The sequence below is a fragment of the Vulpes lagopus genome, chromosome 2 (genome assembly GCF_018345385.1).
Source record: "Vulpes lagopus strain Blue_001 chromosome 2, ASM1834538v1, whole genome shotgun sequence".
Classification (NCBI taxonomy): domain Eukaryota; kingdom Metazoa; phylum Chordata; class Mammalia; order Carnivora; family Canidae; genus Vulpes; species Vulpes lagopus.
Genome location: NC_054825.1, coordinates 25,572,847 through 25,588,625, shown reverse-complemented (window position 1 = coordinate 25,588,625; position 15,779 = coordinate 25,572,847). Strand labels below are relative to the sequence as shown.

The 15,779-nt window shown below is 38.1% G+C and overlaps 1 protein-coding gene and 1 pseudogene across 4 annotated transcripts in view; both read right to left on the bottom strand.

Annotated features, from left to right (window-relative positions):
- PCGF6 (polycomb group ring finger 6) overlaps nucleotides 1-15,779 on the bottom strand; it is a 46,668-nt gene that overhangs the window by 21,578 nt on the left and 9,311 nt on the right. For 3 of the 4 annotated variants that reach the window (XM_041744360.1, XM_041744362.1, XM_041744359.1), the window contains 7 exons: nucleotides 13,428-14,463; nucleotides 12,506-12,605; nucleotides 12,315-12,411; nucleotides 11,482-11,537; nucleotides 11,322-11,381; nucleotides 10,121-10,229; nucleotides 5,385-5,412 (listed from right to left, as the gene is read on the bottom strand). In XM_041744360.1, coding sequence (XP_041600294.1) covers nucleotides 5,385-5,412; nucleotides 10,121-10,229; nucleotides 11,322-11,381; nucleotides 11,482-11,537; nucleotides 12,315-12,411; nucleotides 12,506-12,605; nucleotides 13,428-13,784 — 807 coding nt within the window. In that variant the 5' untranslated portion in view covers nucleotides 13,785-14,463. Of the gene's footprint in view, nucleotides 1-5,384; nucleotides 5,413-10,120; nucleotides 10,230-11,321; nucleotides 11,382-11,481; nucleotides 11,538-12,314; nucleotides 12,412-12,505; nucleotides 12,606-13,427; nucleotides 14,467-15,779 lie in introns of all 4 variants that reach the window. The other variant, XM_041744361.1, reaches the window with a different exon arrangement.
- Nucleotides 7,246-10,100, bottom strand: LOC121484736 (annotated as a pseudogene).

Genomic DNA, 15,779 nt, shown 5'->3' with positions numbered 1-15,779 from the left:
ACCTGTCTGATCAACACTCAGACTTAACTACCAGTTCATGGGAAAGACAGAAACAGAAAAACATGTTATACTACATCAATGCAACATCAAAACCTAATCTGTAGAAAACTATAGGATGAATGACTCAGTTATATCAACGATGAATTGAAAAAGAAATGGAAAACCTACAGATGTGAAGACATATCAACCAATCACAACATGTGAACTTTGTCTGGATCCTGATTTAACTTACAAAACTGTAAGATAGTACTGTGAAGACCCAGATACCTTTCATCTAGTTTATGAACTGTTAATATATTGCTGTATTTACTTTCTCTCTTCTAATTTATGTGAGTATATGTACATGTAAATATTTTGTTGGACATGAGAATTATTTGCAGACAGATATTTTACCCTAAGCATATTAGCAGTAATCTTCCCAGAATAAAGGGATTCTCCTATATAACTATAATACAATGAACAGGAAATATATATTCGGGAAATTTAATATTAATACCATTATCTAAATAGCCCAAATTCTTTTGTAAATTGTCCTAATATCCTTTATAAATTGTTCTTTTGCCAATGAAGGTTCACACATTGCATTTTATTGTCATCTTTCTGTAATCTCTAATCTAGAATAGCTCTGCCATTTTATTATCTCTTATGACACTGACACGTAACTTTTTTTGGTTTAACACACGGTCATTAAAAAAAAGACTCATCTTTTAAGAATACTGAAATATTTACAAATGAAGTGGCAAAATGCTGGGGATTTGTTTTAGAATACTACTAGAAGGGAAGTGGACAAAGGTATAGAAGAAATTAAATTAGCCATTAGTTAACTGGTAAAGCTGAGTGGTGGGCACAGGGAAGATCTATTGTTCACTACGTTTAAAAATGTTCATAATTAGGGACGCCTAATGTTCATAATTAGGTTCAGCAGTTGAGGACCTGCCTTCGGCTCAGGGCGTGATCCTGGGGTACAGGATCAAGTACCACATCGGGCTCCCTGCATGGAGCCTACTTCTCCCTCTGCTTCTGCCTCTCTCTCTCTCTCTCTCTCTGTGTGTGTCTCTCATGAATAAAATCTTTAAAAAAATAAAAATTAATTATAAAAATAATTAATGAGGCGCCTGAGTGGCTCAGCAGGTTAAGCATCTAACTCTTGATTTTGGCTCAGATCATGATCACAGGGTGGGGCCTGCTTAGGAGTCTCTCTCTCCCTATGCCCACCCCTCCCTGATCACTCTTCCTCCTAAAAAAAAAAAAAAAAAAAATTGCAATTAAAAAGCTTAAAAAAGATGACTCGGGAAAAATTATCTGGACTATATTACTGCCTAGTGAAATATTTTGAAATTGAATGTAGCAAATAGGGTTTTTGACTTTCAGGCTACAGGTCTACATGGTAAAAAGTTTAACAACCAGGCAGGCATACCTAGATACACATATTTATTTAAGCTCAAAGATAAGATAAGATATAAAAACAGCTTTATAAGTAGCAAAGAATACTGAACAATAATATCAAAAGCTGTAACCAGAACTCTGTTCTGGTCATCACAAAATGCAGAATTAGGGATGCCTGGGTGCCTCAGCGGTTGAGCGTCTGCTTTTGGCTCAGGATGTGATCCCAGAGTCCCAGGATTGAGTTCCCTATCAGGCTTCCTGCATGGAGCCTGCTTCTTTCTCAGCCTTGTCTCTGCCTCTCTCTCTGTGTCTCTCATGAATAAATAAAATCTTAAAAAAAAAACAAAAACAAAAACAGAATTAATAGGATCATTTGTTTCTAAAACAGATTCATCAACTTTCACAGGCATAAAGCCTTCAAATTAACATCTGTATCATCAATTAAAACTGAAAACTTAATGTCTCAAAACTATGAGAGATTAGTATAATCAAATTCCTATATAGCTATCACTTAGCTTTATCAACTCAAGGCCAATCTGGTTTTAAATATACCATACCCACTTCCCACTGCAACTACTTCCTGACCCCGACTCTCCATATTTGTTTTGAAGCAAACCCAGACATATCATTTCATTTGTAAGTACTTCAGTATGTATCCCTAAAAGATAAGCACTTTTTTTTAAAAAAAGCTTTCAGTGTTTTATTTTATTTATTTATTTATTTATTTATTTATTTATTTATTTTAAAATTTTTATTTATTTATGATAGTCACACACACAGAGAGAGAGAGAGAGAGAGGCAGAGACATAGGCAGAGGGAGAAGCAGGCTCCATGCACTGGGAGCCCGACGTGGGATTCGATCCCGGGTCTCCAGGATCGCGCCCTGGGCCAAAGGCAGGCGCCAAACCGCTGCGCCACCCAGGGATCCCGATAAGCACTTTTTTAAAAAAGCGCAATACCATTATCATTCTTTAAAATTCCTTGGTATCAGAAAATATCCAATAAGTGTTCAAATTTCACCAACTGTCTTAATTTTCTTACCCAGCAGGAAATGATTTTGTTTTTAGAGCTGTCATTAAAGAGAATAAAAATGAAGATTTCACAAAAAAAAATATAAATATGAACTCAAACTAAAATTCTAATTTTTGCATGTATTATTTGTACCAGAGATATTTTTGTACTTTCACAATATATACACTAAATATATACTCTATTCAAAGTTCCCATTGGGGGTTGCCTGGGTGGCTCAGTCGGTTAAGCATCCCGTGCCTACTCAGCAGGGAGCCTGCTTTTCCCTCTCTCCCCTGCTTATGCTCTCTATGTGTTGAGAGATCAAAAAAATAAAATAAAATAAAATCGTAAAAAATAAGCCAAAAAACCCCCAAAGTTCCCATTGGGATCTTGGCTTACATACATTTATTTATTTATTTATTTATTTATTTATTTATTTATTTATTTATTTATTTATTTATTTATGATAGTCACAGAGAGAGAGAGAGAGAGAGGCGCAGAGACACAGGCAGAGGGAGAAGCAGGCTCCATGCACCGGGAGCCTGATGTGGGATTCGATCCCGGGTCTCCAGGATCGCGCCCCGGGCCAAAGGCAGGCGCCAAACCGCTGCGCCACCCAGGGATCCCTTGGCTTACTTTTTTATTTATTTACTTTTGTTTAGGTTTTATTTATTTATTCATGAGAGACACAGAGAGAGAGGCAGAGACATAGGCAGAGGGAGAAGCAGGTTCCATGTAGGGAGCCCGATGTGGCACTTGATCCTGGGACTCCAGGATCATGCCCTGGGCCAAAGGCAGATGCCCAACCACTGAGCCACCCAGGCTTCCCGGCTTAGTTACTTTTTAAAAATTTAACAGCTTTATTGAGATACAATTCATATAACATTAAATTCACCATTTTAAAGTATACAATTCAGTGGTTTTTACTTTACAGAGTTGTGCAACTCATCACCACTATCTAATTTCAGAACAATTTCATCACCCAGAAAGGAATCCCATGCCAATTAGCAGTCACTTCCAATTTACCCTTCTCCCCCAAGACTCTGGCAACCACCAATCTATAATATTTCATGCTTCTATGAATTTCTCTGCTCTAGACATTTCACATAAATGGAATCCTGCATTATGTGAACTTTTGTGCCTGTTTTCATTTAATATTTCAAAATATTTTATCTGTGTTGTAGCACTTATCAGTACTCCTTTTTATTGTCAAACAGCACTCCATTGTGTGGATATATCATATTGTGTTTATCCATTTACCAGTTGATGTATATTTGCGTTGTTTCCAATTTGGGGTTATTTTCTCATAAATTTTTTAGTTTATTTTCCAAATCAAATCCAAATAAACTCCATACATTGTAGCTATGTCCCTTGAGACTTTTTGATTAATGTGTTATTTATATGTTTCCTCTTCATTTCTCCCTTTTATTCTCAAGAAACACAATTGTTTGTGCTATAGTTTTCCACTGCCTAGATCTGGCTTATTATATTCCTATAGTGTCATTTAACATGTTCCTTTGTCTCCTGAATTTCTTGTAAATTAGTGATTAAATCTAGGAATGTGACCAGCTTCACATCTGTTTGTTTTGGCAAGAATACTTCACAGGTGGTACTGTCATCATATTTTTCAAATGTGTGATGACTGAAACTATATAAATGTTCCAGGTCCATATCATGCTTTTGTGGAAGCAATAGGCTAATATTTCAACTTAATTTCTAGTTCTTTCGTCATGAAGTTTTTATACTGTTGGTTTGTGTGGCTACAATAGGTCATTGGATAAACATCTTTGGCAAACTATAGGAGCATGACACTGTACTTGTCCCATACAGAAACTTCTGTCACTTTCCCACCGACGATACTACTACGAAAGAAATTCCTAAAGTTAATCACCGTAAATATGATATTTTACAACTTAAAATAAGCTCAAAGTTACCAAACTTAACACTGCATTTCCTCCATCACACTGATCTCTGGGAAACATCTATAATATACTTCATCCACAGAAGTACCCATCTATTCCTATGCTTTAATTCATGTCTCTAAGCTAATGTATTCATAAAACAGTATACCCAATCAGGTATAATCCACCCAAAGTATTAGTACAGACTTTGAAAGTCACTAAAAATCTAAACAGATCAGGGACGCCTAGGTGGCTCAGCAATTGAGTGTCTGCCTTCAGCTCAGGGCGTGATCCTGGGGTCTTGGATCAAGTCCCACATCGGACTCCTTGTAGGGAGGCTGTTTCTCCCTCTGCCTATGTCTCTGCCTCTCTCTCAAGAATAAACAAACAAACAAAAAACAACAAAAAAAACAAAGCTTATCAAAGTCAGCAATTTCCTATATATTTGCTATCCTGAGGACTATAAGGCCTGATTTTAGCCCTTTTTTTAAAAATTACATTTTTTTAAAAAGTTACCTTTTCGAAAAAAAAAAAAAAAGGAAAAGTCACCTTTCCCTGCATGACTCATACTATAGGAGCAACACTGTGTACAATGGGACCTGTGATAATAGAGCCTTTAAGACAACTCTGAACTTAAGTATATTACAAAGGAGTTCGTTCTTACCTCCACCACAGACTACTCCAAAATTTCAGTAAATAATTGAAGTAACAAGTTAGGGCAGGTTACCTTGAGCCCAAAATGCAAATACAAATTTAAGCTCATATTTAACTCTGAATGCCAACTATGCAAAAAATGCTTTGAAATATTTTTAAAGTCACCAAATTAACACAGTATTTGGTTTTAGAGTTTTAAAATTTTCTCACTTGTTTCCTTAAACCACTGTACTGAATTAATAACAAATCCCTACTTAATAACTCTTTTCTCATAAACTTATTATGAAAGCATTACTCAATCTACTTCACACTTCTACAATTTTTATTTACAAAATTCTACCATAATTGAAAACAATCTCCACATGATTGCTAGTCTGATTCTTAAATTGTGTACTACAGGGTCCTCCTGTGAAGTAAATGAAAATAAAATACCTTAAAATGTCCCGTGCCTTCATTAGCACTGAAAAATGAAAGCAAAATTAATCAACATTTTAAACTATACATTAAATCATAGAACACAGAAAAATAACATGAATATAAATATTTGAGGAACATCAATTTAATTTTAGAACACCATCACCTAACCCTTATGAAATTAAATGTAGTTGTCATTTCTGCCACCTACTGGTAAGGCAAAGGCAGTGTTATCCATTATTTTACACTACTTGCATACTTCCAGGAGTTAAGTCTATCTTTATTTTTCTTTTTTAAAGTCTATCTTTAATATTTAGATTTCCCCCACATGTTGCATTCTAACATTTTTCCAATTTAAAGTAAAACTTCTATCATAATTAATGGGTTTTTTTTCTTTGTAGTAACCCTTATAAGATAGATTTCTTATAAGAAGGCTGCTAGATATCTTATTTTACTTACAGCATACTGGGCATTATTTACTCAGTTTTCTCTTCACCTCAAAGTGCAAAGAGATTTTTTGATTAAATCAATTTTGTTTATGTCATGAGGAGACAAGGGGCACTAATTTTTGTTGAGTATCTACTATGTACCAGGTATTATATTAAGTCTTCATATGGGATGAATGTTTTTCATTTAGTCCTCATAACAGCCCTGCATATCAGGTATTAGTATTTCCTTTCTATAGATGAGGAAAATTAAGCCCAGAGAGGTTTAACAACTTGCTTAAGGTCACAGAGTTATTAAAGTGATAAAGCTTCAAATTCAGGTGTACCTAGCATCAAAACCCACATTCTTTCTTCCCTATCACGTTGTGTAGAGTAGGCCAGATCACAATTGCACCTACAGAATATTCATATAATACAAATAGAGAAATATATTAAAATGTAATATACAAGCTATATTATAAAAATATTACATTAACATAAATGTTATATATATGGATATAAGAGAAACCTAAGATACATAATATAAGCTCAGAAGTATAAAATAAAATATCCTATTTGTTACAAGAATTATCTATAGAATCCATGATTCATGGTCATTGGGCTTCTGCTTAGGCACCTGAAGAGATAGATGCTTATGTGCCAAGACAGTTCATTCCATTTGTGGGCCACTTTGTTAGAAATTGCTTACTTACACTGAAGTAAGTATGTTTCTCCCTGTAAGTCACACTCACTAGTCCTAGTTTTGCCTTTTGGTACTCTTGTTTACAAGACCCAATCTTTCTTTTATATGATAACCCTCTAAAGATCTGAAATGAACTTAAGGGGCTTATGATTGTGTTCTCTTCTTCACACTAGTTTTGTTCCTTCCCTTACCACATATGACATGGTTCTCAAACCTTTTACTATTCTTGTTATACCTCAGCTTACCAACATCTCTCTTAAAATGTAGTGTCCAGAGCTGAACATAAAACTCTAGTTGGATTAATAGGCATACAGTTGGATATCACCTCCTTGGTTCACTAAATACTACTGAGTTTAAGATTGCACAAAATTTTTGCTGTATCACACTTATCTCATGTGAGTCCATTTTCCTCACTAGGTACATGTACATAGTACAGCACCACAGACTACTTTAACTTTTATTTTTGAATTAGCCTGCATTATTTCAATGTTCATATATTGATAATAGTTTAGACATGGTAGGAATACCATAAATTGATACTTAGAACAATCCTGTTCGTTGCTATTATAAATTCCCAATTTAGAAACACAGAAACTGATAAGAGAAGTTCAGCTACATCCCAAGGATTATATACCTTGAGTTACTGAGACTCTTCAAAGTCTATGCTTTCTATACATACTGTACTGCCTGTCTGAAGCTATTTATTTTTATAATCTTCTACTTTATACACAGAAACTGAAGAAGAAAAAAAAAGAACTACATGATTATCTAAAGGCATACCCAAATTAGGGGGGGAATCTAACTTCATATTTTAGTGTTTGAAAAATCACTGTTCACAGGCTGAACCTACCTCGGTTTTTTTTTGCTCTTCTAGCTTAAGTGCGGTCAATGGCTGGACCAAATTTGCTTTTGTACTTGCATCAGGTTAAAACTCACCTGCCACTTGTCCTGTCATGAAAGGGCTGCCTATGGGTTACCCTCAGTAGCCTGACTTTTGTGGTAACATCAGAGCTCTTCCATGTAGTTAACTCTGGGGACTGGTGACTTCAAACGGATTCTTTGCCTCTGGAAGCTTTCTTTCAAAAGAACTCCTTGCCACACTGGAAGCTTTCTTCCCCTCAACCAGTTGAAAATAGATAAAGGGCTATATTATTAGTAGACTACTCATCATAATCATCAACATAAAAGGTTCAATTCTTTCTTTTTACAGATAGGGAAGCTGAACCTCTGAGAAGTTAAAAACTAAAAGTTCCATGAGGGCAAAGGCCATGGCTGACTTATTCAAACTGTATTCTCAACAACTAGCAGAATGTTGAGCTGGTATATATAGCAGGACTTTAGTAAACATCTTGTGAATAAACAAAAAGCAATTTGTTAATGTTTACAAAGCCAGATAACGGAGAAGCTAGGATTTAAATCTAGATTCTTTATTCCAAGTGAGGGCTCTTTTTTTCCTTTTTTTTTTTTTTTGAATAAGAACCAAGTTTTTTATTTGTTCATTTCTTGCATTGGAAATATTCCTTGATGACATCCTCATCAGCCTGAGATTCTTTTGCCATAGTCCTTAACAACCACACATTGCAACCAACCACTTACAGGGTTTTCCCTTTCTGTCAGTTTTATAGAGGCCCACACATTTCCCTAGTTTCATGCTGTCATCAACCTTAATTAGGTTGATCTGATGTTCAGCATAAAGGGCCTCCACCAACTTGACACACATAGGCTCATCACAGTTGGATGCAGGCACACAGATAGGCCTGGTGCTTGTCTAGGCTTTGGCAGCTTCGCAAATTCCACGTGCTAGGCCAGCACAGATGAGAGTGGTCTTCTGCACCTCTTATAAAGCAGTATTAATGTCTATTACGCAATCCAGCAGCAATGCTTTCCTCGGCATGGCAGTGGGTTTCTGGTGGACCTGAATCAAGTCCACCTGAGCCTCAGCCTCCCTGAAACTCGTAACCAGGAAAGCACACGAGGGCTCTTTTTTCTACAGCAGGGAATGTACTAATAATGTAATAAGTGTGGTAAGTGGTAATGACTGCTTTGAGTACTGTGGTCAAGTCTCGCTCATCAGAAAGCCTGCCATGATTAATTATTGATTTCTGCAGTGGGCAAAGGAAGAGGTAATGGTGGCATACTCAATACATATTTGCTATCTTTGCATCCCTGTCACTTTTCAAAATATGTATTATTAGCATTTTCTTATATGTCCTTCCAAGAATAGTCTGTGCAGGTATAACATGTATATGCACATATTTTCCACCACTCTCTTTAAAATAAATAGGCACACACTATGTATTCTCTTATTTTGGAGATTGTTCCATATCAGCACATACACTATTATATTAGCACATACGCGCTATACACCATTATTTAACCAGATCTCTTTTTGGACATCTAGATTGGAACACATTCCTTATCAGAAATTGCTGGTTTAAAGTTTTGGATTACATAGTTTCTGTTCATTCCTCCAAAGGGATTTTTATTTCATTATCAACCACTACTACATGGGATTTGTGTAGGCATGAGAAACGTTTTTGGCCTCTTAAGGGTCCTTAATATCAGTTGAGAACATAGGGTGACTACATAAAGGGATAAATACAACATAGCACAAGTTAGATACTAAATAAGTGATATAGGGAACCTAAAATTATAAGGAGGAAATAGCTGAAAAGTAGAATAGTCATCAGTGACATAAAATGGAAAATCTAGATTTTCTAAAAAAGGCGTTTTAGTTTATTCTGAAAACTAAGTATTTTGAAAACTGTAGTTTGATACATGCCAACTCTGTTATCATGATAGTGTTTAACAATGTTGCACTATAAGGGAGTATACCATATGCTACATACAATGTTTGAAAGAAGCAATGTATATGAATTGGAAAGATACCCAATACTTTAGAACACAATTTGGCAAAACCAAGCAAAGTTAAAAACAAACATATGCTAACACTTAGCAAATCTGTACTCTTAGAGAACTATCTCACATATATACAAGAAGATATGTACACAAGTATTTAAAGCAACATTGTTTATAATAACAAAAACACCTAGATATAAGCTAAATATTCAACAGTACAAGAAAAAGATAAATTATGTTATACTTATTTTAAGGGAATACCAGGCAATGGTTAGCATGAATGAACTAGAGCTACAAATTTTCACATGGATGAATCACACAATGTTGAGTGAAAAAAAGTTGGAAAAAAAAAAAAAAGCAAGTTGGAAAACAGTGATACCATTTAAAGTTTTTAAATGGACAAAAGCAATTCTACATATTGCTTAAGCATTGATACATGAGATAAACATATTTTAAAAACCATGGGAATGGCAATTATTATTTTTAGAACAGTGGTTATCAACCTCTAAGAAAAGTGGGAGTGAACTGGAAGAGGTAGCCAAAGGACTTCCACTATGCTAGCGTGGGTTATTTCTTAAGCCAGATGATGGTGATACAAATGGTTGTAGTTCTTTAGATCTTTTTCTAAGTCTTAGATTTTTCATGATTAATTTTTAAAAGGATATCAGAAAAATTTGATTTTACCTGAGTTCAGGATGATTTCATAATGTTGGAACTTACCAAATTCTTTATTTTAAGGTTAAGAGGTATAGGTTTAGGATACTCACCCAATGAACTCTAGTAATAAAGACATATCAAGTTCAGGTGGAATACGAAACACTGATTCTAAGACTTTCTTAGATCTTCCTTTGCTTGAGGGAACTGGCTGTGGAACAGCTATTTAATAGCCAAAGAAAAAAGTTGAATTAGAATACAAATTTCACAAATTGAGATCTCTGAAAAATAATTACAGATATTATAACTACACTGACGATTTAAGAGATCATAAAGCGCTCAATCTCCTTTTCTTTAATAACATTAACTAATCTGTCAAAACCGGTGAAATTGCTCCTGGGGATCACTCCACAATGGAAGGCAGACAGACATATGTAGCTGGTTTACCAGGGCCACAGAGAGAGCTCATCATAACACAACATATATATACACTACTATGTGCCAGGGTTCAGGGCTCATACTTAAGCATTGTATATGCACATTCTCATTTAAGCCTTATTATAATCCCATAACAAAAGCATACTGCTACTTTTTTTTTTTTTTTTTTACAGTTAAAACTATAAAGAAACTGAGATTACTGTTTAAGTGAGATTAGGCAATATATAGTAAGTGGAAGAACAAAGATTTAAATACACATTTATCTAACTTCTATACTGTGACATTACCATGATCACAAAAACTATTTGAACAGTTACTATGTTCCAGGCACCGTTTTAAGTGCTTTGCATTACCGAACGCATCCTTATAATAATTTCATGAAGTGCTATCACTATCCCTACTTTATAGATGAGGAAATTGAGACATTTTTTTAAAAGATTTATTTATTTATTTATTCAGAGAGAGCGAAAGAGAGGCAGAGACACAGGCAGAGAGAGAAGCAGGCTCCATGCAGGGAGCCCGACGTGGGACTCGATCCCGGGTCTCCAGGATCACACCCCGGGCTGCAGGCGGCACTAAACCGCTGCGCCACCGGGGCTGCCCTGGAAATTGAGACATTGAAGTAATTTGCCAAAGTCACACAGAAAGTAAAGTGGCAGAGGTAGGATCAAACTCAGAAAATCTAGCTCCAGAGCCTATACTCTTTAATTTTCTACACATAATTAAGTTGGATTATACTACATCATTACCTTCATAATCTCTCTCTTTGATCATAAAATAACCAGCTATCACCAAAAAGAACCTCAAAGGGAGTAAATTTTATTGAGTTAGTATTCTTTAATCTATAAATACATTATGATATACACCCAAACTTACCAGGTTTAGGTACTTCTAGACCTCTTTCTTTATAGAAATCATGCATTTGCTTTTTTTCTCCTAAAAAATGATAAAACACAGACTAAATTACACTTAAAATGTAACTAGGAGAGTTAGCAGAGATGCTGGGATTCAAAACTATGTAATAAAACAAACTTACTTTCCTCTAGATTGATCACTAATTTGTACACTATGTCTTGTAATTGTCGATCCAACCTAATAAAAGGAAAGGATGGAGAATACCTCAGAATTCAGCAAAATGCATTTTGGTACAGAGTGAGAATGAATGATGCTCTTTGCAACTGTTTTGTCTTGGGAGTGGATAATTCCTTTTTCAGAGGTGAATTACTTTTAGGTAGCACTGGTTCTCACCTGAGATAACCTCAAGTAATTAGTTATATGTAATCATAAGTAATCATAGATTCTTGAATGGTTTGCTAAACTGTTCCACGTGTACTGGTCTTATTCCCTTGCAGAGACTGTATTTTGAACTTTTGTGCATCATCTGCAAAGCATTCTTCTATAAAGGTAATAAAAGTGTAATAGTATACGCTGAATAAATGAAAGCAATCCACTTTTATTTAGTATGTTTCTTCCCTTGGGAAACGGAGTATGAACTGAAAATTTGAAGAAAAAAAAAAAAAAACCACAATGACCTATGACAAACAGGTTTTTCTAAAGAGGCCAGTCGTTTCAGGCATTAGTTTTAAAAAGTGGAGTTCTAAATATCCCCAAAACGACAAGCCTAAACTAGCCTCATTAACTTGACTGATGGAATTAGAATCCTCAAAAAGAGAGGCCTGTGCTTTTTTATTTTTTTGTTCCCAGCAGCTATCACAGTGCCTGGTACACAGTAAGTGTTCTGTATGTATTTCAGAGAATATGTAGTTCCCTTTTTGAAACAGGTCAAGAATTTATTCCCAACTACACAACTAGAAGCTTCCAGAAAAAGTGTATTTAAAAATACAATTTCTGGTTATATATTTCTCTTACCTTATGTTATAAAGAGGTTGTGTCTGATGTACTACTATGTTGCATTTTGGACATCTGTTGCTATAGTAAAAATGTCTTACAATGCAGCTTTTACAAACTGTTGAAAAAGAAAATGTTTACATTAGGATGCTTTAAACCCATTTCAAAAACTGAATGAATGTATTTATTCGAAATGTGAACTATATGCTTACACGTATGAAGGCATTCTGTAATGGTAGTTGCGTCTATTAAGTAACCTTTGCAAATGGAACACAAGATGTATGGTGTCAGCTCAGAGAGATTAATCAGGCGCTGCAAATGCAATGGAAATAGTTTTAAAAACGCAAGTCCCTGCCTTCTCAAGTTCTTAAAGCCATAATCCCCATATTTCATTATGAACAATGTGTCTTGCTTTGCAACACGGAAACATGTTGCAGTACCTCCAACCTTTCAAAATCCTGCCGAAAGTTACAATAACAATACAAACCAATGTTTCAAAAAAAGATTTCATTCTTTCGGATATATTGTGTATTGCCTGATGAGGGGCGTCTCCCTTCACCAATGACTTACAAAATGGGTAAACTTTCCAGATACTGATGTTTACGCCTAATGTATCGATTCTGAGCGGCTAGGTGTTGCCCAGCTTGGTAGAATATGCGCTACCACATTAAAAAAACCAACCAACCAACCAACCAACCAACCAAACAACAAAAAAACAAAAAACCCTTCCCAGCAAGAGGCTGAGGAGACGGGGAAGGTACCACCCTCTCAGCCTCCGTCAGAAATGGACTGGTTTTCCTGTCCGACTGTAAGCTCTCGCAAGGCAGGCGCCCTACACCGCTGGCGCCCACCCGCCTGGCATAACTGAATGATTATTTACAGAGAAACCGAGCGGGACTCGGGGAGCCTCAGTGGTCGGCAGGGAATCGGGCGCGGAGCGGCGTAGCCACACGCCTGGGCAGGTTGAGAGGGAGGGGTGAGGTGGACGCCGAGCGCCCGGGGCTGCAGGGCGAGCTGCCGACGCGGCCCGGCGCCGAGACGGGAGGGCTGCCTGGGCCCCTCAGGCCCCTCAGGCCCCTCAGGCTCCTCAGGCCCCTCAGGCCCCTCAGGCCCCTCAGGCCCCGCTACCAATACCTCCTCCTCGTCCTCGGAGTCCGGCCGACCCCCCTCCAGCCTCAGCGAGAAGTGGCTCATCTCTTCCTCCTCCTCCTCCTCCTCTTCCTCCAGCTCCTCATCTTCTTCCAACTCGTCGTCCTCGTCCTCGAAGCGGCCCCTCAGGCGGCCCAGGCTGCGCTCCGGCTCCAACTCCGGGGGCCGGGAGCCCGAGCAGCCTGGAGCCCCCGCCTCGGGCAAGGGCGGCGGGCCCTCCTCACACGCTGCGGGTGCCGGGGTGAGAGCAGGCGGGGAGACGGCAGGCGGGGGCGGCATGGCTCCAGCGCCCTCGGCCTGGCCGACGCCCGCGCTGCCGGCGGCCACCGAGACCCTCTCCATGCGGGGGGCAGAGACCCGGGGAGACGAACCCCGGCGGCTGGGTAGCGCGGGACTTCTGCCTACCTGCCTGGGCTGCCAGTGCGCAGGCGCGGGAGACCTGCAGGGCCCGCTGGGAAATGTGGTTCACCGCCCCTCACCTAGACCTGGCCGGCGTGCGCGGAGCTGCTCTGCACAGAGGGCGGGGCTTGCGGGTCGCGTTTAGAAGAATCTCACCCAAGGCTGACCATCTCTTTATTTCCTTTTTTTTTTTTTTTTTAAAGTAATCTCTGTACCCAAACTGGGGCTCGAACTTGCAAACCTGAGATCAGAGTCTCGGGCTCTACCGGCTTAGCGAACCCGACACCCTTTACTCTCTTTTAAAAATGACAAAATTGGTACCGTTCCAAACAGCAGTATTCTGTCTGCATCAATTGATGCGCAGAACACTGAAATAGGTAATATAATGATGTATTATGAACAATAATTTAAATTTGAGTAGCGATTGTGCATTTCTTTCATCCAAGATTATTTCCCTTAGAAGGTATGACGTCTGTTTTGAAATACGTACGTTTATTTGGAGGAATTAAATCTTGTATTGCCACAGGATGGAAATTTAATTGCCATTCGAAGACCATACACGAGTCCTCATCACACAGAGGGAAGTCCATCATATTTAGTTCAACAAGCATTTACTGGAAGTCTGCTGTAGCAGAAACAGACCTATTCAGGAACGTCCACCCCCAACTCCAATTTTTTTTAGGAAAGATATTTGGGGTTGGTGTATTTTATTCTTGCTTACGAACATAGAGACAGCTAATGTCAAGATGCTTGCAAGCCACATTCAGAAAGGAGTCAAACGCTACTTTACAAAATAATGCTGAGGGAAAAATCACATTTGAAAGACAATGTGTGTTTGCTGAGTAAAATTAATGCTAATTTGGAGGATCCCTGGGTGGCTCAGCGAATTAAGCGCCTCTGCCTACCACACAGGTGATAATCCCAGGATCCTGGGATAGGAGGCCTGCATCAGTCTCCCAGCTCAGTGGGGAGCCTGCTTCTGCCTCTCCCCCAGCTCACGCTCTCTCTCACTCGCTCTCTCAAATAAAAAAATCTTTTTTTATTTTTATTTTTTATTTTTTTTAATTTTTATTTATTTATGATAGTCACAGAGAGAGAGAGGCAGAGACACAGGCAGAGGGAGAAGCAGGCTCCATGCAGGGAGCCCGACGTGGGACTCGATCCGGGGTCTCCAGGATCACACCCCAGGCTGCAGGCGGTATTAAACCGCTGCGCCACCGGGGCTGCCCTCAAATAAAAAATCTTAAAAAAAAAAAAAATTAATGCTAGGGATTCCTGGGTGGCTCAGTGGTTGAACATTTGCCTTTGGCTCACGGTGTGATCCCGGAGTTCTGGGATCGATTCCCACATTGGCTCCATACAGGGAGCCTGCTTCTCCCTCTGTCTGTGTCTTTGCCCCTTTCTCTGTGTCTCTCATAAATATATAAATAAAATAATCTTAAAAAATAAAAAAATTAATGCTAACTTGGGAGTAGTATATATATATATACTTCTTAGGGAATGGTGAGGAAGTCAAGTCACTATGCTTGTTTGGGGAAGATTGAACCAGATTTGATGTGCCCCCGTTGCTCCTGGACTAGGCTCTCCCTCTCCCTCCGCAGTCCCCAAAGTCTGGTCAAACCTAAGATACTTAAATTTGCAAGATCCAAAAAGTGAAGAAAGGAAATGTCTCCTCCCACATGGAGGAATAGAGAGTCTCAAGGGAGGGGAATGGGAACTAGACCTAGGATATTCAAAGAGGACATTGCAGAGATTAAAAGAGACAGACACCTGAGATACTCTCCTTACTGGGCCCTAAAACTGTTAAGACCTTTCACATGATTACATTAGATAAAAGCACAGCTTCTAAGCTCTCAGCATTGTAAGAGCTACTTGATAAAAAAGAATTACTTGTATCATGAGCTTTAATTATTAAATTTTGAAATAGTATGATATGAA